General features: G+C 53.4%; 8 protein-coding genes across 8 annotated transcripts; 3 read left to right on the top strand and 5 right to left on the bottom strand.

Moving 5' to 3' along the window:
* Window positions 1–132: 132 nt before the first annotated feature.
* Window positions 133–1,152, top strand: EI97DRAFT_429483 (cytochrome c). Its single transcript, XM_033797450.1, has 3 exons — window positions 133–568; window positions 640–798; window positions 862–1,152. The coding sequence occupies exons 1-3, from the start codon at window positions 509–511 to the stop codon at window positions 979–981; spliced, it is 339 nt and encodes a 112-aa protein (XP_033659001.1). The 5' UTR covers window positions 133–508; the 3' UTR covers window positions 982–1,152.
* A 532-nt stretch (window positions 1,153–1,684) lies between these two features.
* Window positions 1,685–4,067, top strand: EI97DRAFT_429486 (alpha-ketoacid dehydrogenase kinase). The gene is made up of 5 exons (XM_033797451.1): window positions 1,685–2,034; window positions 2,085–2,109; window positions 2,165–2,361; window positions 2,415–3,457; window positions 3,519–4,067. The coding sequence occupies exons 1-5, from the start codon at window positions 1,993–1,995 to the stop codon at window positions 3,580–3,582; spliced, it is 1,371 nt and encodes a 456-aa protein (XP_033659002.1). The 5' UTR covers window positions 1,685–1,992; the 3' UTR covers window positions 3,583–4,067.
* Window positions 4,068–4,895: 828 nt separating this feature from the next.
* On the bottom strand, window positions 4,896–5,451 carry EI97DRAFT_438811 (uncharacterized protein; the record flags this gene model as incomplete). The annotated part of the gene is made up of 2 exons (XM_033799519.1): window positions 4,896–5,081; window positions 5,212–5,451. The coding sequence occupies 2 exons, from the start codon at window positions 5,449–5,451 to the stop codon at window positions 4,896–4,898; spliced, it is 426 nt and encodes a 141-aa protein (XP_033659003.1).
* A 736-nt stretch (window positions 5,452–6,187) lies between these two features.
* Window positions 6,188–8,664, bottom strand: EI97DRAFT_498050 (WH1-domain-containing protein). Its single transcript, XM_033802535.1, has 3 exons — window positions 8,207–8,664; window positions 6,437–8,156; window positions 6,188–6,386 (listed from the first exon to the last, which is right to left on the bottom strand). The coding sequence occupies exons 1-3, from the start codon at window positions 8,414–8,416 to the stop codon at window positions 6,358–6,360; spliced, it is 1,959 nt and encodes a 652-aa protein (XP_033659004.1). The 5' UTR covers window positions 8,417–8,664; the 3' UTR covers window positions 6,188–6,357.
* Window positions 8,665–8,905: 241 nt separating this feature from the next.
* EI97DRAFT_429490 (uncharacterized protein) lies at window positions 8,906–10,110 on the bottom strand. Its single transcript, XM_033797452.1, has one exon. The coding sequence runs from the start codon at window positions 10,068–10,070 to the stop codon at window positions 9,042–9,044; it is 1,029 nt and encodes a 342-aa protein (XP_033659005.1). The 5' UTR covers window positions 10,071–10,110; the 3' UTR covers window positions 8,906–9,041.
* Window positions 10,111–11,393: 1,283 nt separating this feature from the next.
* EI97DRAFT_447437 (uncharacterized protein) lies at window positions 11,394–11,955 on the top strand (the record flags this gene model as incomplete). The annotated part of the gene is made up of 2 exons (XM_033800091.1): window positions 11,394–11,636; window positions 11,749–11,955. 2 exons carry the CDS (start codon window positions 11,394–11,396, stop codon window positions 11,953–11,955), a joined length of 450 nt encoding a protein of 149 aa, XP_033659006.1.
* A 1,832-nt stretch (window positions 11,956–13,787) lies between these two features.
* EI97DRAFT_438815 (uncharacterized protein) lies at window positions 13,788–16,344 on the bottom strand (the record flags this gene model as incomplete). The annotated part of the gene is made up of 2 exons (XM_033799520.1): window positions 13,788–15,385; window positions 15,435–16,344. The coding sequence occupies 2 exons, from the start codon at window positions 16,342–16,344 to the stop codon at window positions 13,788–13,790; spliced, it is 2,508 nt and encodes an 835-aa protein (XP_033659007.1).
* Window positions 16,345–19,576: 3,232 nt separating this feature from the next.
* Window positions 19,577–20,524, bottom strand: EI97DRAFT_454662 (uncharacterized protein; the record flags this gene model as incomplete). Its single annotated transcript, XM_033800563.1, has 3 exons — window positions 19,577–19,997; window positions 20,059–20,218; window positions 20,494–20,524. 3 exons carry the CDS (start codon window positions 20,522–20,524, stop codon window positions 19,577–19,579), a joined length of 612 nt encoding a protein of 203 aa, XP_033659008.1.
* Between the last annotated feature and the right edge of the window lie 849 nt (window positions 20,525–21,373).

Here is a 21,373-nt window from a genome sequence, read left to right on the forward strand (position 1 = left end):
TAACCTAAGGCTGCTGATTGGCTGGAAGGGCACCGCTTTTTGGCTCTGGCTGCACGTGATATCCTCGGAATGACGGGCGCCCAGTGCCAGGACCTTTTTTTTTCTCCGTTTCCCGGTTCTCAACAGGTTCCATTGCTTTCTCCTTCCCATTCATCTGCCAGCCGTCTCTGACTTCAATCTGTATCATCAACAGATCAATTCTTAGCTCCCCTTTTCCACAACTACCTTAATTCTTCAAAATGGGTTTCGAAGCCGGTACGTAGCACTCTGAAGCCGCCAGAACCATCGGCATCGCTCCGTCATCGCTGCGCGTTCCTCGTCTCCATGGGACCATTTGTTCGGTTCGCGCGTATCCAAGGCTTCGCGGTCATTGTTCCATTGGAACAATTGATCAATGAGCAGTTGGAGATGCCGTTGTCGACAATGGAATTCATCAACAAGACGGAGAGAGCTGCGCGATTTAACAACGGGGCCAGCTGGCAACTGACATGGTTTCCACCATTTGCACATGGACCATCGACTAACAAATCACATAGGTGATGCTAAGAAGGGTGCCAACCTCTTCAAGGTATGTGCGATCCGTTACGCAGTCGAGATGGCATTACCGTCAGCGCTGGATGCACTTCTAACCCTCGGTAGACGCGCTGCGCTCAGTGCCACACTTTGAAAGCGGGTGAGGGTAACAAGATTGGCCCCATGCTCCACGGCCTGTTCGGCCGCAAGACGGGTCAAGTTGAGGGCTACTCCTACACGGATGCCAACAAGCAGAAGGGCATCACCTGGGACGAGAACACCCTGGTACGTCATGATCGTTGACCCGTTGATCATATCAGAAGTTCTGTGACGCTAACAAATGGCCAGTTCGACTATCTTGAGAACCCCAAGAAGTTTATTCCCGGCACCAAGATGGCCTTCGGTGGTCTCAAGAAGGCCAAGGACCGCAACGACCTCATCACGTTCCTCAAGGAGGAGACCGCATAGACGCCTCACGACAACTTGCCCGTCTTATCCTGTTCTCCCCTGACACGAATCTTCCGCACCCTGAATACCTCTGATCGAAACCTTCCTTACCGATTTTGTACCACCAGACAGCATGATAGACGTACGATAGGCGACGGCGGTCTCTTGGCGTCTTTTTCCTTGTAATACATATCTGTGTCTATTAGTTCAAGACCATGTAACGATTTGTCAGTGTTTTGATGGAGCAGTCTAGAACTTAGCGCACGTTGAAATACCATTTTCCTCCACTCCAACCGACTGACCATTTTTATTTCGTCTCATCCATCGTGGAAGTCAACTAGCCGCTCGGACACGACCACTCAATACGTTGAAGCGTAGGAAATATTCCGTTTGCGCCCGATGACGGCAAGCGCCGGACCGGGCAATATACCGAGGGTTCTCAAACGGTGGCGGGAGCTTCCACCGTTCCGGCGGTTCACGTGAGCGCTGTTATCCGAAATGCATGTGCTTTGGGATAGACTCTCCAACGAGCACAACGAATAGCTCACCCACTTGTACTCGCCCCTGTACTGTACCATGATAAGTGATGCTCCTCAGTTGAGGGCCTTTTCGACTGGTGAATATATGCACTCGCATGATGGCACGTGAAAGCTCCCTGGCACATGTGGCGCGGGAGAGTGGGGGGCAGCTGGCCGGCGATGATCCATCGAAGCATGTAACGGGAACAACCCCATCCCAGCGATCTACCATCTCCACGTCCCATTGTTGTCGCCTGCACCCACCTTCTGCCACAGCCCTCTCATGTGTCGTGGTCCTCTCCTTTCTTCCTTCGAACTGCTCGATTCTCATTCCCTTTCGCTTCCCACCTGAACCTTGGGTGTAGCGGACCTCGGCCTACATTCATCGAAGCACTAGCGTCATACGCGGGGTGGAACTATCATCCGCGAGCTCCCCTTCGCGCTCTTGCGCTCTTGACACCACCTTGGCGCTATTGTTCTGAGCAAGGCCGCGTGGCCTTGAACAATTGGCAAAATGTCGTGGAAACGGTCAGAGAAGCTGATGGAGACCATCAAGGTACGTCATGGCCTTCGTTTGCCGCCGCAGCATAGCTAATGTCGCAGTAGCACTACAGCAAATTCCCTGCAACTGGTGCGTGACTCCGACCTCCATTCCCATTTCTTCCCTTCTAAGCATGAGCGCAAAGGTGTATCATTACGGCAGATGGTGCAGTTTGGCGAGAGGCCGTCGACAGGAACCCTCTTTCGCGCATCGCAATTCCTCTCCGAAGAGCTCCCCATACGGTTGGCACATCGCGTGCAGGAGCTCCAGGAGCTCCCAGATGGTCTCAATGAGATGCCCTCGATATGCCGCGTTCGGGATTGGTATGCGCAATCATTCGAGGTTGGTGGTGCTGGAGCCCACAGTGCCAGCCGTGTGACTCACACACCCGACAGGATATCGTCACCCTTCCCCGACCGAATCTCTCACCCGAAGTCAGAGAGCGCCTCCTAAAGCCTGCGAGGAAAAGTGGAAAAGAGAGCCAAATTATGAGCAGAGCGACGAAGAATCCTAGCATTTTAAAGGGACAATATAGATCGGCTTCCGGATTCAGTACAGAGGAGGATGGTGACGGGCATGAGAACGGAGATGGGAATGGGAATGGGAGCAACATCGCGAGACGGTTGAAAGGCGCGACGTCCAACCGGAGATACTACGTGGCGGCAGACGATGGGGGAGAATGGCCGCCGGAATTGAGCGCCTACAACACAAAGTTCGCGGAGACGCTGGAGAGGATCAAGAGGCGGCACGACAGCGTTGTCACAACCGTGGCTCAGGGTATTCTGGAATGGAAGAGGAAGAAGCAACGGATGCAGATTGACAACAACATTCAGGCCTTCCTCGACCGCTTCTACATGTCGCGTATCGGCATACGGATGCTCATCGGACAGCACATAGCGCTAACCGACCAAAGGCAAAGGTCGGACCCAAACTACGTCGGCATCATCTGCACAAAGACCAACGTTCGGGAGCTCGCACAAGAAGCCATTGAGAACGCACGCTTCGTCTGCGAAGACCACTACGGCCTCTTCGACGCCCCCAAGGTCCAACTCGTATGCAACCCCGACATCAGCTTCATGTACGTTCCCGGCCATCTCTCCCACATGCTCTTCGAAACCCTGAAGAACTCGCTGCGCGCCGTCGTGGAACGCCACGGCCAGGATAAAGACGAATTCCCCGTCACCAAGGTAATCGTCGCCGAGGGGAAGGAGGATATCACGATCAAGATTTCCGACGAGGGAGGCGGCATTCCCCGCTCTGCCATCCCCCTCGTCTGGACCTACATGTACACGACGGTTGATCAGACCCCGAGCTTGGATCCGGACTTCAATAAGAGCGATTTCAAGGCTCCGATGGCCGGGTTCGGCTACGGACTACCGATTTCGAGACTCTACGCGCGGTATTTCGGAGGTGATTTGAAACTGATTAGCATGGAGGGGTGAGCACCTACCGTTTTCAAACCCTGATGTAGTGAACATTTACTGACAAACACCCTGAAGCTACGGCACAGATGTCTATCTGCATCTCAACCGCCTCAGCTCGTCCTCGGAACCCCTCCAATAGCAATTACCAGTCTCTCGGGACGAATGGGCCTCCGGGGAGCTGATTCGCTGCCGAGGGACGTCTTCTACGCCTTCCTCGTACCTGGCGTCCAAGGTCATGCGCCTGAAACTGTCGGGCGCCTCGACGAGGGAGGTCAGTGAGAGGAGGCAAGTTGGTGATGCGGCGGAGATGCTTGCGGAGAAGGAAGGGGAGAAGCCCTGGTGGAAGAATGTGGGGATGGAGGAGGGGATGTAGGGTCTGTGAAGTGGGAAAAGAGTCAATGATTGCTGCTGTGATGATGGGTCAGGTGTTGGATGGCCGAGAGAAAACGGCCTTTGTATCTATAGCAAAACGAGAAATTTGGGTTTTTGGACATTTGGGAAGGGAAGAAAGCACGGCAGCAGAGCCGTTGGTTGATATTCTAAGTGGCGTTCCGTTGGGGGTCGCGCAGCGCAACATGTATTTGCAATGGAAGAAATGAACATACACATCATTGGCGTGTGGAGACGATGAAGAGGGTTATGCATCTTTGTCACTGTGAGAGAGGTACATGCGCAAAAGATGATTTTGACAATAGCCACATCGCATGGTATCATGCACCTTATAGAAAGCAGTGTTAGGAAATGAAATCCTAGATCCTTTCTCAGGGTAAATCTCGCATTTCCTACCTCCAGGCCTTGCTTTCCAGCCCCATATCCACCCCCCGATGTCCAGCACTATCCCAGGTTCACTCCAAGTCTGGGTCGATCCGTTCTTTTCCCTCTACAGCTTTAGATTGTGTCATGCAGCTTCTGTTCTGCCTCTTCGTTTTCTCTTCGTCGTCCTTGGTAGTATCCACGTGGGACGGATCATTCGATTACTGCCTAATCAGCATATTCCATTCTTCCCACCTGCCTGCTCCCTTTTAGGGACTGGGATGAGTTCCAGCGTGCAAGGGAGAACGGATCCATACGTAGTACTGGTACCGGGCACTTTGCTGTCTCGTGCAGTAGCGATGTTCGTTCGACGGGGCAATGAGTCCTGGCGAGGAGGAGGATGCTAATGGTGGTGGTAGCGGCCTTTCCCGCGAGGCGGCTATAGAGCTCCCCTTGCACTGAAACACACTGTCAGAGAGGAAGAGGAACCCTTCCAGTCTCTACCCATAGCAAGCGACTTCACGGAATATCTTTCCCTCGTCTCCTTTTCAAGCCGTGTATGCTCAACGGTGTCCAAGTGCCGCCCCATCTTGATCCATTGATCCACCTCTTACATGAACGACCGCGCCTCATTCCCTTCCCCTAGAACTTCCCTCACCACTCTTGATACCGCCGCCGCCATTTCTTATCTCTCTCCTCTCATTCCCGCTTCTTTCCCCGTGCGTTCCCTCTCGCTCTTCCACCCGCAGGACTCGCAGCTCCAGACGTCGTATGATGAACGCGTTGCTCATGCGGCATCTCGCCCTCCTCTCTCCATGCCACGGGCGCCTGGGGCGCCAGGCCGAGCGCGACATTTTGAAAGTGCTGACGCGTCGCAGCGAGAGACTGTGGGCCGCAACATCATCAGTCTACCGCACCGTTGCCTGAACTAGATACTCTCCCCTCTCCCCTCTCCCCCTCACTCCCACCCTCCTCCCAACTCAGACTCAAAAGTCGAAAACTCGACAGGACATACCTGATTCCAACTCGCAGCAAACCACATCAACGCCTCGACGCTCTCCAACACCTCGACCGCCTCCTCCCGCCTCTTCCTCTCCAGGAAACTCTCCGCCTCTCTCACTTCCTGCACGCTCTCCCACGCCTTGCCTCTCGCTTGCGCTTCGCGCTGCGCCTCCGTTAGCGTCGGCGGAGGTGTGCGGCGTCGCGCTGCCGCTGCGAAGGATGCCGATGGTGCGGATGTCGACGAGGAGGACATTGCTGAGGATGATGAGGGTAATGCTGCTGCTGGTGCTGCGGCTGCCCCGCCTTGTTAGGGAAGAAATGTCCAGGGCGGTACGAGTGGGAATGCGGAGCCGTCGAGTATGGATTTCGGGGGGAACGACGTCGGTGCGTTATAATAAAGCGTGGCGGAAGGCGGCGGTGCGATATATATAAGAGGGTATGTCCCAGAGGACCCTAGGAAACGCGTCGAGCTCGGAGGGTGAAGGCGTTGATGTTTGACTCGGGGGTTCTACCGAGGTCAGCGCATGAGAAGGGTATTGGAGCGGGAGATATGTCGACGGGGTATTCCTAGTGATCGGGAATCGGTGTGGAAATAGGACGCGCCGATGGAGATGGAGGGGGAGGTTCCCTAAGTCAGTCCCAGCCCGGGAGGGGAGGGGTCGACAATACTGGGGGATTTATAGATCAGAAATCTGATACACGTTCTGGACCTATTAGTTTTTATTCTTGTTTCCTGGGGTTTATTAGGCCCAACAACCAAACTTGGTTATATGATATGCTCTACAAATGGTGGTGTTGGACAGAGTAGTGCTTGTAGTGCCGATTATGGTTATTGCTAGCAAATCAAGGATGAATGAGAAAGTGCAACCGGCTCCTCTGTTTTAGGGGTACACTCTGTTCCAATCTCTCTTTGGAAGACTTGCGCAAAGAGAGACTGGTGGATGAATCCTACACGCGTAAAAGAGGCCAGTAAACAGGCCACTTTTGATCTAAAAATGTATTTTGCGATCAATACTACTTTGTCACTAAATCTGCTGTTCTCCAAGGCGCTAGGTCACCCCTACCAATCTCAGTCCTGCACTCAAATCGATGTCCCCAGCACTTTGATTGACCAGATATCCTCCGCTTTGGGAAAAATACGGTGCGCAGGGTCAGTAAATCACCAATCGTCATTGTCGTCTTCATCATCTAAGGCAGTGTGAGCAGTGAACATGTCGTGCCCTTGAAGTACAACTTACCACTGTGACTGACTTTGGCCTTTCGCGCCGCGAGCGCACTCGCCAGGGCTCCAGCTAACCCAGCATCGGGACCGGGCGCTGCACTGCTCGCTGCCGGAGCTCCGCCCGCTGGCTCTGCTCCCGGCACCATGGCTGCGCTTCGATCTCGCTTTTCGGCGTCGGAAACCTTCTTCAGCTTTGCACCGCCACGGATATCGGCAAGTAGGTTTTCTCTTCCTCCAGTAGCTTTGGGGAGGGGCGCGGCGCCTGGCGGAGGTGGCGGTCCAGCTCCCGGTGGCATTGGAGGCGGCGGAGGAGGCCCAGACGATGTAGGAGGCAGAGGCGGGGGTGGTGGTGGGCCAGAACCAGGAGGCATGGGGGGTGGAGGAGGCACGGCGCTCGTCGGCATAGGCGGTGGAGGCGGCACGGCTTTCGATGGCATGGGAGGTGGGGGTGGAACAGGGCTTGCTGGTGCACGAGGAGGAGGAGGCGGCGCGTGTGCAGAGGGCAGCGGTGGAGGCGGAGGTGCATGCGAAGATGGGGGAGGCGGAGGAGGCGGAGGTGCTGCGGCTGATGGTGCAGCGGGTACAGGTCTGGAGCTTGATGGTGGCAGGGGCGGCGGTGCAGGAGGTCCACCTGCAGTCTTTGGGGGCAATGGAGGAGCCGCCACATGGATTGCGGGAGTTTCTCTTGCAGGTGGAGGAGGAGGCACCGGGCCACGAGCTGGTGGCGGCGGTGGGCCGGATGGCACTCTACTGCCAGTGAAGGGGGGAGGCACACCAAACTTCGTAGTGGGTCTATCGTCGTCGTCCACGGGGGACTTTGGCGGACGAGGCGGAGGTGGAGGTCCCGCATTGGCTAAGCTATTCGATGCAGCTCGGGGTCTGCCTGGAGGCGCGGGTGGCTCATGGGCAAACTTTCCTGCGTCTGCGATGGGAGGTGGTGCACGGAATTTGGGCGCAGGAGGACCGGGCGGAGGTGGAGGAGAAGCTTGCCTCGGCGAGGGCGGCTGAGGACTGGAAGATGATGTTCGATTGGTGACGGGATCGTTGCGTGCTCCTGTCCTTCGAGCTGGCGGAGGGGCCGGGGGCGGTCCTCTTCTTGAGCCCGTATTCTGGGGACTAATCGTGGCAGCCTTTGCTGGCGGCGCGCTTGGGGGAGGCGGTGGAGGTGCCCTCATCTTGCGCTCTTCTGCAATCTTGTCTTCAATCTTCCGTTGTTCAATATATAGCTTGATAAATTCAGCATTTTCCTCAATCTGATCTTCTGTGATGCCCATGGCCAAGAGTTCCTTCAATAAAGGCTGCCATGACGGGTCCGTGGTATCGATGGCAGAGTTTCTGGAGCTTGAAGCATTGGAGTGGCTGGCCTGCGACGGTGAGGTAACGGCTGGAGGAATGATCGACTGGGGCTGCTGCGCAGGGGTCGAATGCTTGTGACCGAAGAGCCCTCCAAGGAGGCCATGGCCATGATGGTGGTGGTGTCCATGGCTAGTGCCATTGGCTACCGGACCTAAGGTGCTGCCCGCAGGAGCGCTGAAAGGTTTGTTCCTTGTCGCCTTGTGCGCATTCTTTTCACGATCGTTCATCTTCTTCATGAATGTCTTCGCCTCCTTCTCGTCGCTAAAGGAAAGGCCGGCAAGACAATCCTCCAATTCGAACGTATGGAAAAAGGTACGGTCCTGGTTGTACGAAAAAGTGTCATATATCTCTTGGTCCCATATAACCCCTCGGTTCGTGGGCTGTGCCTCATTAGCCCTGAACGCTGCCATAACCCCTGATTTGCACTTACTGAGATATCAACGAGCTTGATCCAAAAAGTGTTCCCAACCAGGTCGTTGGCTAGCACCGCGGCGCCTTGGAGCCCCGTATAGGTCCATCGGTGCCTGTCGGGGTAGGCAATGTATAGCTTGGCGACAGCGACGGCGTGGATCTTGTTCGAGGCCTTTGGCACTGTGCGTTTCACAGTCTGCTTATCCTCGTCCGAGAGAATGGAAGGCATTTTGACGGGGTGGCGCACACACGCCTGGGAAAAGGGAAGGGGAGGTCGTAGGGTTGAGAGACGGTCTTGGGCAGCTCAGCGGGGAAATGGGGATGACGCAGAGCTTATGAGGCACATGGATGCGGCGATATGGACTCGGAGCGTGGGAGAAATGAGAAAGGCAGCAGCGACGGTAACGGGTCTTCGCTGGGAGGGTTTGAGCGGTCGCGTGTGGGAGGGATGTGGAGTGTGGGTTGTCGAAGGTCGTCGACGCAATGAACGCTGCGGGCGGCTGGGCAAGCCCGTCCCAACGGATTGGGGAACCATATTTAGCGCGCCAAGGCTCGGCCCGTCGCAAAACGTGGTGAATGTCCGGGGTGCATTAGAACATCTCATCACTCTATTACGTCTAACCGTCTTTTCACTTTCGGGACTGCATAAAGTCCATCTATACTATTCCATAACGCAGCACCACTCTTACAGGCTCTTCTGTACCCTTTCTCAGTACCCAGACTCGTCATTCCAGTACAACGTCTCGTGCTGCACCTCCGGTCCGGCGGCACCGAACTCCCATCCAAACTTCAAGCGAATATACTGCATAACATGGCTCGCAATCTGTCGATATTGTCAGCCTCAACCTCTCCACTTACACTTCTCCATGCCAGCAACGCCCACATACCTTAATATGACCCACATCCGTTGGATGCCACTGTGGCGCAATATCATTGTGCTGCAGGATCCCCGTACTATTGAAATAATGCACATATCCCTCACTCTCGTACTTCTTATACACCGCATAGATCTCATCCTGCCACGCTCCAGCCTGCTTGTACGTATTCCCTTGTTGGTAGAATCCGTTCCAGAGGGACATGAGGATAATCTGCGCCTTAGGCCATACCTCGTGGATCTTGGGAACGAATTCCATGTACGAGGAGAGATACTGTTCGCTGGAGACATTGTTTGCCGTGTTGTTATCGTTAGTCCCCAGATTGATCACCACGATATCAGCTGCTGGATGAGCAGCGAAGTCCCACCTCTCCGGCTTGTCGCCGTAGAGCTGCGAAGCCCGCCATGAGGTATCGCTCGTGCGGAACCACTGGTACGTTTGGCCTCGCGGATTGCCCCAGCAATTGGCGTCGTGCAGACAGATGCCAGGGTATGCAGTGATGCTGAACTCGACATTGCCGAAGCCGGCGCCAATGTTATAGCCAAAGCCGCTAAATGCTTCGTAGGTGGCGTACATGCCGGAGGTGAGCGAGTCGCCGATGAATTCGATGGTCCGTGAATAGTTGGGGATTTTGATCAGTTTACTGGTGGAGGAGAGGTGCACGGCAGAGATTTGGACTCCATAAGCCCAGTTTGTGACGCGGAGCTCGAAGGTCAGGGGTAGTTGATTTGGAAGGGTGGCATTGAGGCCCGGTGTGTTTGGCGAGACAAGGTGGTGAGTTGACGAGGCGGTTACGTTGGTGAATTGCCAATCACGACCTCCAACTCGGAAGGCTATGAGAACACCTGGAGAGGTGTGTTCGCCAAAGGTTATGGCGACATCCTGGCCAGTGAAGCCGAATTTGAGGCCAGGAGCTCTGTAACGGTCAGTGAGGGATGGGTTTGGCCTCGACTTCAGTTGGTGCTTAAAACGACGGAATGTCAGGAGGCAGTGAAACAAAAAGTACATACGCCCACCACGAGATGTGCTTGCTATCCCAACGTCCTTTGTAAGAGAGCTCCGTAGCATTCGGTCCATACGTTCTCCAACCCGTGGCATTCGTTCCTATCCTGTTGATTTTCGTATCAAGAAAATGCGTCTCACGGACCTGTCCATTCTGCAGAATGGTCGAAGTCGAAAGAGAAGCAAAGGCCATGACAATGCTGGAAATAAGAGATACCCTCATGGCGGCGTGGATCTAAAGCGTGTGGGAAGAGCTGACATTGATATACGTCCTGGAAATAAGGATGAGGAATAGGGCTCCGAATGATTAGGTTTTGTTGATGCCGCTAGAATCATAGTGAATTAAACGTCGTTAAATTCCCCGGTTGATTCGCCCAGGTACCAGAGACCGGGCTAGCAATCTGGCGATCAATCTGGATCTCGCAGTAATACTGTCCGTCGATTCACATGGTCGACCAGGAATACTATTTCCAGTGATTGTTTCAAGAATCTCACATCCAGACTGTTTCAGACGACAGAGGATTCATGTCCATACCTAGAGGCACCCCTCACAACTAAGTCCCTTAGGACTTGATCAACAAACAGCCACAGCAAATTCACACCTTCTAGATCCGGCGCGAACCCCTCTCTGCGAGCTCGTGCGTCCGCGTCTGTTCAAGTTGCCGCAATCTATGCGCCCCTGTGCCTGGCCAGCGCGAGAGGGTGTGTGGACGGAGCCCTGAAGTCCGCGCCCGAAGCGGAGCGGTACAAGGCATGTGTACAGGCATACAACGCGCTCTATGCATATGTTAGGCAGATGAGAGGTCCAGAGTCAGTTGGCGGAATTCGTCGCAACGGCGACTTAACTTTCGAAGATGCAGGGTCTGGTCACTAATTCCAGACTGAAGAAGATGCGCACCAGCAGCGCAGCTTAAGCAAGCATGACGAATCTGCACTCTGCGCGCTCACGCAACAGAGCTGCGTCTGAAACATGATTGCTTACCGTCGTGGTGGAACAATTTTGTTGCTTGCTCCTCCGCACCAAGTTCCTTTTGCGGTCTTGGCTTCGACGCCGCAATGTCACTCTCCGCTCCGCATTTCTCACCTACCGCAAGCCCATCCACCACCCTGTACAACACCACGGCTCCCGCAACGCTCGCCAGCGCCCCAATCAGGGTCCGGCCGCATCATTGCCCTCCGTTTGGGCGAAGCTGCTTGCCCAAACCGTGCTACCGTTCCTTTTTCTGCTCCCCTTGCTTTTACCTGGATGCCAGCAGTGCTGCCATGCGCGTCCTCATCGCTGCTGTGTCCGACAATGCGTTTTTGAGCCCTTACCCATCTATAAGATAGATGCCCTCCTCGATCCCATCGATCCCGGACTCGCAGCTAGGCCTCTCGCAGAGTGAAGTTGCGCTTCTACGCCAGCACCAGCAAATCGCCCTCTCGCATCACCAGCACGGCAGCAGTTCGTCCTCACGCGCCGCGTCGCATGCTTCGTCGCAGGGCCGCTTGCTCCTGGACCCTACAAGCTTGAATGCGCTGGCCGCGCATTTCGATCGCCTGATGTATTCGATTCAGCAGAGGTGGCAGGCTGTTAGTCATCTCGTTTCTTGCGTCTATCTATCCTCTCAGTCCCGTCGTCATTCATGAACCCTACCAATCCAACCAGAATCAATGCATAGCTAACCCGCTCTCCCCTCCACAGCTCTCCCAACAAACACAACTCGCGACCCAAGTCCAGTACGACCGCGCGGGCAATGCCATCCAAATGGCCGACGCTGAAATCGCCCGCTTCCGCGCCATCCTCCGCGAGATCGACGAGCTGCAGGTCGAATTCGACAAGGTGCGGCGTATTGGAGAGATTGTGAAGGGCTTCAAGGCGCGCGTTGAGCGACTGGAGCGCAGGGTGTAGCTCTGCTCTTGAAGAGTAGGCTTGCTGGATCGAGCTGGTTGGCGTGGGATGCCATAAAAGATCTTCCCGACCCCCCTCTTGACGACTTACGACCTCCTTTATCTTCTGCCAGACACAATTCGTCCTTGCGGACTCTTATCATTTATTACAAGCCATATACCACAAAAGAGATGGGAAAGCCTCGCGGCGGATTTCGTCTATTCCATTTGATATTTAGGGGCGCAGGTGGACTACGAGAACCATTTCTGGGAACCATTTCTAGGAACTATTTCTGGAACTATTTCTGGGAACCATTTCTAGGAACTATTTCTGGAACTATTTCTGGGAACTATTTCTGGGAACTATTTCTAGGAACCATTTCTGGGAACTATTCTCTGGGAACTATTTTCTGGGAACTATTTTCTGGGAACTATTCTCTGGGAACTATTTTCTGGGAACTATTTTCTGGGAACTGTTTCTGGGATGTGACATATGGGACTCTTAACATTTCTTTTTGCGTCTCTCGAGGATACCCTCTGGTTTCTAGCAAGCGGTACTTCTATATTTTTCTTTCCAATAATATTCTTGCCTTCTCTAAGATACGCTACTATTTCTTGCCATGATTTTCGCTCCCGAGATCGCCAAAACTACATCTCCTACCTGCTTCCTTCCACTCGCTCGGACACACAAAGTCTATCTAGGCTCCTCCTACTACACCAAATCCACCAAATCTTATCCTATCCCTTCAACATCTTTACTTGCACATTCTCGTCTACCCCGCAATCCCCCTCTTACTGCACACACCCCTCCTGTACTACGTCCTTGGTCCCCCCTCGGTTTCTCAAACACTACCACGAGCCGGCTAGCCGCATATGAAAAGCACACAATGCGCGCTAGTAACCTCCTTTTAAATCGCATCGTTGAATAACATTAGTCATTTATTAAGTTCCGCCCAGTACTCCTATCAACGTGATCAAGAGTGTAGCACAAGGTTGGAAGGCTTTGGGGGCGGGGAATTATGTGGTGCTCGGTCCTGAGACAATACCGTCGTATTGTAATGTCGATTCGGACCTAACAACGCAGTGCCTCGATGGCGCATTCTCAATCTATCAACTTAAAACGTGAATATGCAGGAGCTTCCGAGCTATGGTTCATGCTTATACACACTGATCGAACAACACTGTAGCTTTTATGAGTGTAATCGACGACCGGGCTGGTGTTTCGCCCTCTGCCGACCGTTCGAGGAATGAACACGAGCAGCAGATTTGGTATAATCTAGTTGGAAGAGTCATTGTTTCAAGCTCTGTATATCTCCTTTCACTGGTTGAGGATAGGAACTGGAAGGCCCAATTAGACTGTCGTCTCTTGCCTTTTCATTCCTTATTAAATTGTCATGAAACATACGTTTATGCACTGGGTAAAACCCCCTCGCGGGCACGCGAGTGCGAAACTCTGAATCTTGAAGCGATGAATTTCATCTACTCTTCCTCTCTCGTCTAGACAAGGAGACTTGGCTAGATTATTCCTATCACATCGCCTATTCCCCGCCTGTTGCCCCTTCATACGTATATTCTGTATCCATCGCTGATATTCGGCGGGCGTAAAAAAAGAGGAGAGAAAAGGGATATACAAGAAGGAAAGTACAAGTACAGAAGTAAGAATTATAAGAAAGCGACGGGTAGACGACGGTAAGGGGTATAAACAGCTGAGAGATGAGACAGACATCTAACCACGCTATGCACGTAACAATCCACCCCAACCAACTAACCAACTTTCGATCACACCTTCCTGCGCCGAGTCGAGCCAACTAAAAGCGCAATCTCAAACAGAAATCTTCCTCCAACCACGCTTTCTCACAAAGCATAGTTCTCCGTGTGCAAGAAAATCTCATCCTTCTTGCTATCACTCCACACATCCCTCTGCAACTCCGCCACCGTCTCGGACACCGCAACACGCATGCTTGGCGGGCCGCACACAAACACACACGTCCTCCTGCCAAACCCTTTACTCAGCTGCCTCAGTGTAAAGGGCAGGTCCGGGCGTCCGTACTCGGTGCTCCAGCCGTCCTTCTTCTTCACGGTTGCAGGAAGAAACGCGAAACGCATGAGGTTCTTCTGGAATTCGGTGGGTGTGGAGGGGAAGCCGAAGTCGAAGCCGTGGATGTTGTTGTTGTTGTTGTTTGGGTGATCGTGTTGGATGATGTCGGGGTTGATGGCGCCGGTGCCCGCTTCGATGGCTTGGGAGATGTCGAGGGAGAGGTTGCGTTCTGTGCGGCGGGTAACAATGGAGCGGGGTGCCGGTGCAATCAAGTCTGGATTCGGATGTATGGAGTGATTGGAATGATTCGGATTCAAATTTGGAGGAGCGAGACGTCCACCGCGGCCGACGTTGATGAGATGCGCCTGAGGTAGCGCTGTTATGCTGTCCTCGTTCTCACGGCGCAATTCCTTCTCACGCTCCGGATCACCCTGTGCTTCGTCCCGGATCAAAGCCGAATGTCGCTTGGATCCAATGCCGGAATGACGGTGATCTGCAATATTTTGGAAGGCATCATTGACCTTATCGTGGAAGTAGAGAGACACCGGTCGAGTGGGCGTTTTTGCGCTGACGAGCTGGCCAGTCGCCATGCGCTTCGCGCCTGTGATGTAGAATTGACAAGTAACACTGTCGGGAGGCGCATATTCACGGCATATCCGCAGCTCTTCCTTGAACCACTCCATCGTCTCGGGACGCTTCAGTGCCCAGATAACGTGGACATTGCGAGTCACCGCTTTTCCATCTCGCATGTTCTTGATGAGCGATAGGAGCTGGGAGACAATAGCCGTGATACCACTACCGCCCGCAATCAGGACAACGTCATCGAAGGCTTCTATGCGACGTTGCATTCCTCCATAAGGACCGTCGATAAATGCGCGATATGTATGCCAGGGCCCGTGCTCGATCGCACTGCGGTAAACTTTGTTGGTGAAACCTCCGAAGGGGCGGAACACCAGGACCATGTCCCTGTAACCTTCGCCATACTCAGAAGGGAAGTCATCGCTACAGAGTGATGCAATGGTGAAAGGATGATTCTCAAAGACGGAGATTCCCGGCATGCGCAGATACACGTACTGCCCTGGCCTCCACTTCATCTGGGTAGGAATTGTGACCTTGATGGCATTCTCAGGCATGATGGTGACCGCTGCCTCGTCGCCAATTAGCCAGGACATGCGGAATGGGTTCGTCCAGTTCAGGTAGAAGAGCCGCATAAGGTACGAGGAAAGCCAGATGCCGAGCGTTGCAAACAGATAGTGCCAGGAAGTGAGGTAGTTGTGGCAGTGCCAGAACATCATGGCTAGAAAGACAATGGCGACCGGAACATGGAGACTGACGAAGAGTTCGTACATGCGATGACGGAGAGGCGCCAGAGAGTGTACGCATAGGAAGCCAAGAGGCACAAGAGCGGCAATACCTGAATTCAATCAGCAAAACTCAGTGGCTTGAATACTTATCGAACTCACCGGTACCATACGCGTAGAATCCCTCTCGTGTAAAGAAGGACTCATAAACATGCCGAGCCCCCTTTTCCCATACTGGGGTGACGTAGAAAGGAATCGTGTGTATGATGCTCAGCGCAAGGCACAGATAAGCGCCCCAACGGTGAAGGACGTTGAGCCGCTCATGTCCAATTCCAGTAATCATCGTGATGAGGTTCGCCTTCATGCTTAGCCCAACAATCCACGGCATCAAGGCAACTGCCAGCATTCCAGATCGAACAGCAATGGGTGGCGATCCATACGCGATGCTTTCCCAGAACAATGGCTGTGGAACCAAGGTGTAAAGCAAGCCCAGGAGAAAGGCGGCTAGAACAATGAGACAAACTCCCAAAGATGGAAATATCAGCGGCCTCCATCCTTTGCGATACTCGATTTGCCGGATCGGTCGATAAAACAGAAATCGGAAGAGTGCGATGCAATTGTTGATTGGTCCAACGGACGAAACGGAAGACTGCGCCTTTGGTGCGCTCGGTAGAGGACCCTCACGAGGAAAGAACTTGGTTGTGGACTTGTCAGTATAAAGGACCGACATCTCGTAGTCTGTGTCTGGAGAGGAAGTCGTTGCGGATTTCAGTACCTCTTCTTGGTGTAGTGCCGTTCGAATCTTGTCCGTAAATAGGTGATAGTAGCGCAGCAGACCAGCAACGACCAGAAAAGGTATGCAAAAGTAGACATAGGCCAGCGCGTATTTTCCACTTTTTCTCCATGGATCCCGCGTGTTGGCTTCTATCAGGCCTGCAGGACTTGATGAATTGAAAGGTATGTTTATCCGCTTGACAAGAGTCGTCAATAAAGTCGTAACTTCGCGCTCAGCAGCATCAAGGTGCCACGCCTCTGCCGCTCGCCGCGCCAATGCCTCTGTGACAGCTGGCATCTTGTATTCTTGTCTCTCAAGCGTAGCCGATCGATGCGTGCGTTGGAATACCTCTGCCCGCAGAAGCAGCTCAGGACTTCAAAATCAACTCGAGGTTGACGAGGTACAGGCGAAGAGACGCTGACTACTGGGGTCGGCAGTCTAGCTCTTGTAAATGGACCATGGATGCGATCGTATCCGTTGTGGTGACAATGCGGTGTGCGAAATGCAGTGAGAACTTCCTTGGGTGACGATGTCTACAGCAGCCAGTCGCCAACCGCTGGTCCGTGTGCTCCAGGCGTACTGGCAATCAAATCCAGTCTTCAAGTTCCGCAATGGAAAGCAGCGGGATGGTAAGAAGGGGAGGAGTAGATATCGGGAGGGGCAGAAGTCTGACAAGGGATCGGATAGCACGCGGCAGCAAGGGCCGTAGCACTGCCTTATGTTGTGGAGAAGGGACCAGGCTCGGTGGCACAACCAACGATAAAAGTATTGGGCCAAGATGTGATAGCGGTTCGAGCAGGGGCTTCATCGAGGGACTGAACAAAAGGAGGCGAGAATCCTTGCAATCACGACGGATCCTACCACTTTGACAAGGTGCTATAGCCCACACCAGAAGGGCGTCATCGGCGTGGTTGTGTGACTTGCCAGAAAATCGAGGTCAGGGACCGCGATTACGGGATTTCACCAATGGCAATTGCGCGGATGCCAGGGGATTGGCAAATCCTGGCTTGCACCATCACTCCAAGCGGGAGGCGCACTGGGCGATTGCAGCGGATGGATTTGACGTCCCGCTACCCGAGCTTGCCGTCTTGACAATCTCACAGGGCGATCGCAAGTCATCTCTGGAGTCAGTGGCACGGGATGATGGGAAACCCTTCAGGTCTCATCAGGATAAGAGTCGGTCGCTGAGGTCAGATATGTGTTGAGCACCTGGGAATCGACAAAGTCTTTTGGAGGAAGTTGGATATTGAGCGCAGCAAATATTACTCCGTACCTTCCATCGTTGGAAGACACGGGACGACGCCGAGGCGATGCCTTGGAGGACAGTCAAATCAGTTCAAAGAGACGGCTCGTCCGTGTGCACGGCGGGGTCGTGGAGGCGGAGTCGTCTTCGCACGAATGTGATGAGCCAGCAAATGAGAATTCGTATGACGGTGATACAGAGCCGAAGGGGCCATGCAGATGGTGCATGGGGAGGAGGAGAGGGGAGGCTGGGGGTAAAAGCCACCTGCCAGCTGCGTGGTGTTGAGGACTGCTTGAGTGGGTAAGGTTGATGGACGTAAGCGCTGACCGACCGCTTTTGGCCTAGTGAATAGCCAAGCTTTTCGGTCCCGTGGATCGGTCGAAATCCAACCCAAAGCTTCCTCGCACTCCAGGGCTCACTCTGATGAGCCCGATGCGGGGCATCAAGGGGAAAAGGAAATCGAGTCATCAATTCTGCGCATGAATCACAATGTGATGAAGACATCTTGTTGGCTCAAGGTCCAGCAAACCTTGAACCCTATTGCTGGTGGACGACCTGTTCCGCGGCCCCTTTCCAAACCCCTTTCGCTGCGAAGTCGCTTCTCCTTCACAGCGTATCTGCACACTGCATCTCAGTGATCTCTAGCTTGGGGCCAAACACCAACACGTTTAATCGCCAGAAAGGAACACTCCCTCCATATAATTGCCCGCATTAGGCGCCTCGGGACTCAACTGCAGACCCCCCAGCATGCAATGAGGCATTCCCATATAGTATAACCGCCAGCCCTACAGCCCACGTTGTCGTTGTTGATAACCAGAAATTCCCGGCCCCTCAGGGACATGGTCCGGCCATAGACAGCTGTTGATGGCGAACTCTATTCGGACTTCGTGCGGGAGTGTGATACTGAACAACTACCGACCGAGCGCAGCCTCAGCGCTTATATCAGTACCTCCACCATGGATGACCGAGGCCGACTCTCGCACTGTTCCTGCAGATTCGGATAATTAGGATGCTCAATGATGACTCCATCTGCTGCTTCCCGCGTGGGCTCGGTTCCATCCTCCAGTGTGCTGCACTCTTATGAGCATGTTCCCTCCTCGAAGCGCCCGTAGACTCGTCCTGCAATCCTCACCCCCATGGCATCCAAAAAGCAGCACTTTCCAGCAAGGATCCAACTCCCGACATACTATGATCTCTCAAAATACCTTATGTAATGTGTAGTGCATCTTGCAGAGTCTTCACGTCAGCAACGCTACCCTTTCCAGCAATGTAGCATCTAAACGGCTCCTCCCACCTTTCCCCCCTGTCATTCGTCCTGCATCATCATGCGCAGCAGCAAGCCCTGGCGCACTCGCTTAAACGCGTTTCGAAACATCCATCCTATCAAATCGCAGCGTCAAAAATAGATGATGTAGTGTTACCGTCTTCCGTATGCGGGAGCAATATATCGTTATCGGCCTTTTGTGCGCTTCTTGAGTTCGCAGCAGTTATATGGGTTGCGGAGCTCTTGGATTGGGGTAGGAACCTTGAATTCTTGTGCTTCCACGTGCGCATGACCGGCCATGGTTAACGGAGGGGTGTGATGGTGGCTTAGGAAAGCTTGATGAGCGTGTTTTTGGAGAGGACGGGTTGAAGGGATGCTTCTAGAAGACCTAGCGAGGATTTTGGTGAGTGACGTAGGCGGTACTAGGTTGGCCAGTTTAATGACTTTTGGTGCGACGATGTACATGTGTTACAGAATCGGTGTCCATTTTTCCACTTATGCTAGAGTATGTACCTTACTAAAGGATGTGCTATGTGCATTGACAGAAATCTGTTTCACATGCCGTACAGATTTAGTGATGTTAGCTAAGAACAGGACAATGGGATGCCAGTTTGCTTTCGAACTGGGCTTTGGCTGCGCCTTTCAGCGCGGCGGTGTGAGCGATAGATGAAATTGACGGGTTTGGCTTTCGGTCATTGCCCTGGGGCACGAAGGTAGGCACTATAGCTGTAATAGGCACTATAGCTGTAATAGCTGCTGCAGTACGAGAAAGCCTTCCTTCTCAAAGTACGAGGCACTGAGTTCACAAAACCGGAGGTTTAGAGGAGGAAGCTTGATATCACCGAGACAAATTGTGTATACATTCCAAGCTATAGGAGCAACAAATCCCGACCCATGGCCATTTGAAAATGCCGCTACTGTACAGGAATGCAGGCAAACAGAGCATCCTGTCTTCGGAGCCTCCTCTCTTCGGAGCCTCCTAGTCACGCAGACTTTTGCAAGGTCCTCCTCGGCCGCCAGGTCTAACAAAGGTAGAACCTGACATCTCTGGCAGAGCAAGAGCCCAAATGGTGAGGCCAATCGCAAACAGCCGGTTCGTCGCCGGGCCGGCAGTACATATACATACACCCCTCACCGACGGTGAGGAACCGCGCTTCGGAGGTGAAAGGAGAGCCATCGTCCGAGCTGAGGTTGTACCACACGATTCCGTTGACATCCACGTTGTATTCGAGCTGGTAAACCTCTCTGGAGTCCTTGAACTTGTACATGCGGATCGTTTGCGAACAAGCATCGGGGACGGCAACACCTGAAGACCAGTAGCCAGTTCGGGGATGGAGGGTCTGAAGATCGTCGACGCAGCCGTCGCCTTTCATGCGCCTTTCTGGGGGACAGCAGGTTGCGTACTGGACGTAGATGGGGAAATTACAGTTGTTCTGGACGTAGCTGGGGTGTGATGTTAGCCTGGCAGTAATATGGGGTTGCGGCAGTCTTGAATTTAACTCACCCTTTGATGGCTACCCCGGCAGGGTTAATGACAGCGGCGGCGACAGTCGTGAAGTTGAGAGCCGGTGTAGGATTGTGGTTGATCTTTCCCGGAAGCAGTGGATTCTCAGAGCCGAGTGGGATTGCTCCGGTCAGGATGCCGAAGGCAAGAAGGAGTAGATCTGCGGGTGAGTGTCAGCATCCGCAAAGGACACTGCGGAAGTATACTGACACGAGGTGAAAGAAAGCGTCTTAGTGATCTGGTTCAGATGCAAAAGAGTGTGGGTGGGTAAAGCGAGTGACTAGGCACAGAACCTGGTATGGAAGGCTTCTTTGTGAATGTATATAGCCGAAGTTGAGAAAATAAAAGATTTTGGTGGAGGACAGATCGGAGGAGGAAAGTATTGTGGTATTATATACTTGAAGAGGAGATTAGGCATCTGAGGGCTAAACCAACCCTTCCGCCCACGGGAGAGCCGTTTCCCCATGGCCTTGTCCCCTCGTGACGACCATCGCTCCACTTTGGAAGCGGTGAAGCAAGCAGTTTCCAGGTAGCTCTCGCGGTGAAGGTAGTAAATTGCGGGGCAACGAGTGGAAATTGCACATCCCGCCCTCCGCTACAGGGAGAATCAAACCAAAGCGCGGAGCACGCCTTGTTTGGTGATTTCGGAAAGAGCTAGGAGCGTATGAAGCTGTCTCCACGTGGTAGTCATTGGAATTAACTGCGGTGGACCTTCAGAGCTAATTTCATATATCATTTGCATCACTGAAGCAAACGGTTGGAATGAAGCGTATAGTCACTTATCATTATTGCACACCATCATTTCCGCGGGTAAGGGTAGTGAATTCCTAGACACATAGAGGTTCCTTGACTTGAGCAAAGAAGAGAGATTGCAAACACCTCAATACTACCTACTGTCTGCGAGGTGATGAGCACTAGTCTTTCGTGGAGTATCAACAGAGATGACCCAGTGCACAGAAATGGCGACATTTTGCACCGTGAGTTTGCGTTACTCGACGCAAAAACGCGATAGGAAACGCCCAATGGCTCTCACTTTGTTGACATGGGCACGGCCTGAGCCTCGACTTCCATAGTAAGAGAAACTGAGAGACTGTGTCCAGATAGAGCCGGAGGCGGAGAAACGTGCCGGGAGAGCTAAACTCTTTCCGGATGTAATGACCGAGGCTCGTGCATAGGATTGACCGCATCCCAGGACGGTGCAACAGTTGGCGAGAGCATCTCTCGAGCCTGCATGCCCGACCTCCGGAGTCATGACCTTCCCGCTTCGTTTGTGCTGTCGGCAATCGCTATGTTATTAGTGGACGTCGCAGCAGCT

This window comes from Westerdykella ornata (assembly GCF_010094085.1).
Source record: "Westerdykella ornata strain CBS 379.55 unplaced genomic scaffold EI97scaffold_1, whole genome shotgun sequence".
Taxonomy (NCBI): Eukaryota; Fungi; Ascomycota; class Dothideomycetes; order Pleosporales; family Sporormiaceae; genus Westerdykella; species Westerdykella ornata.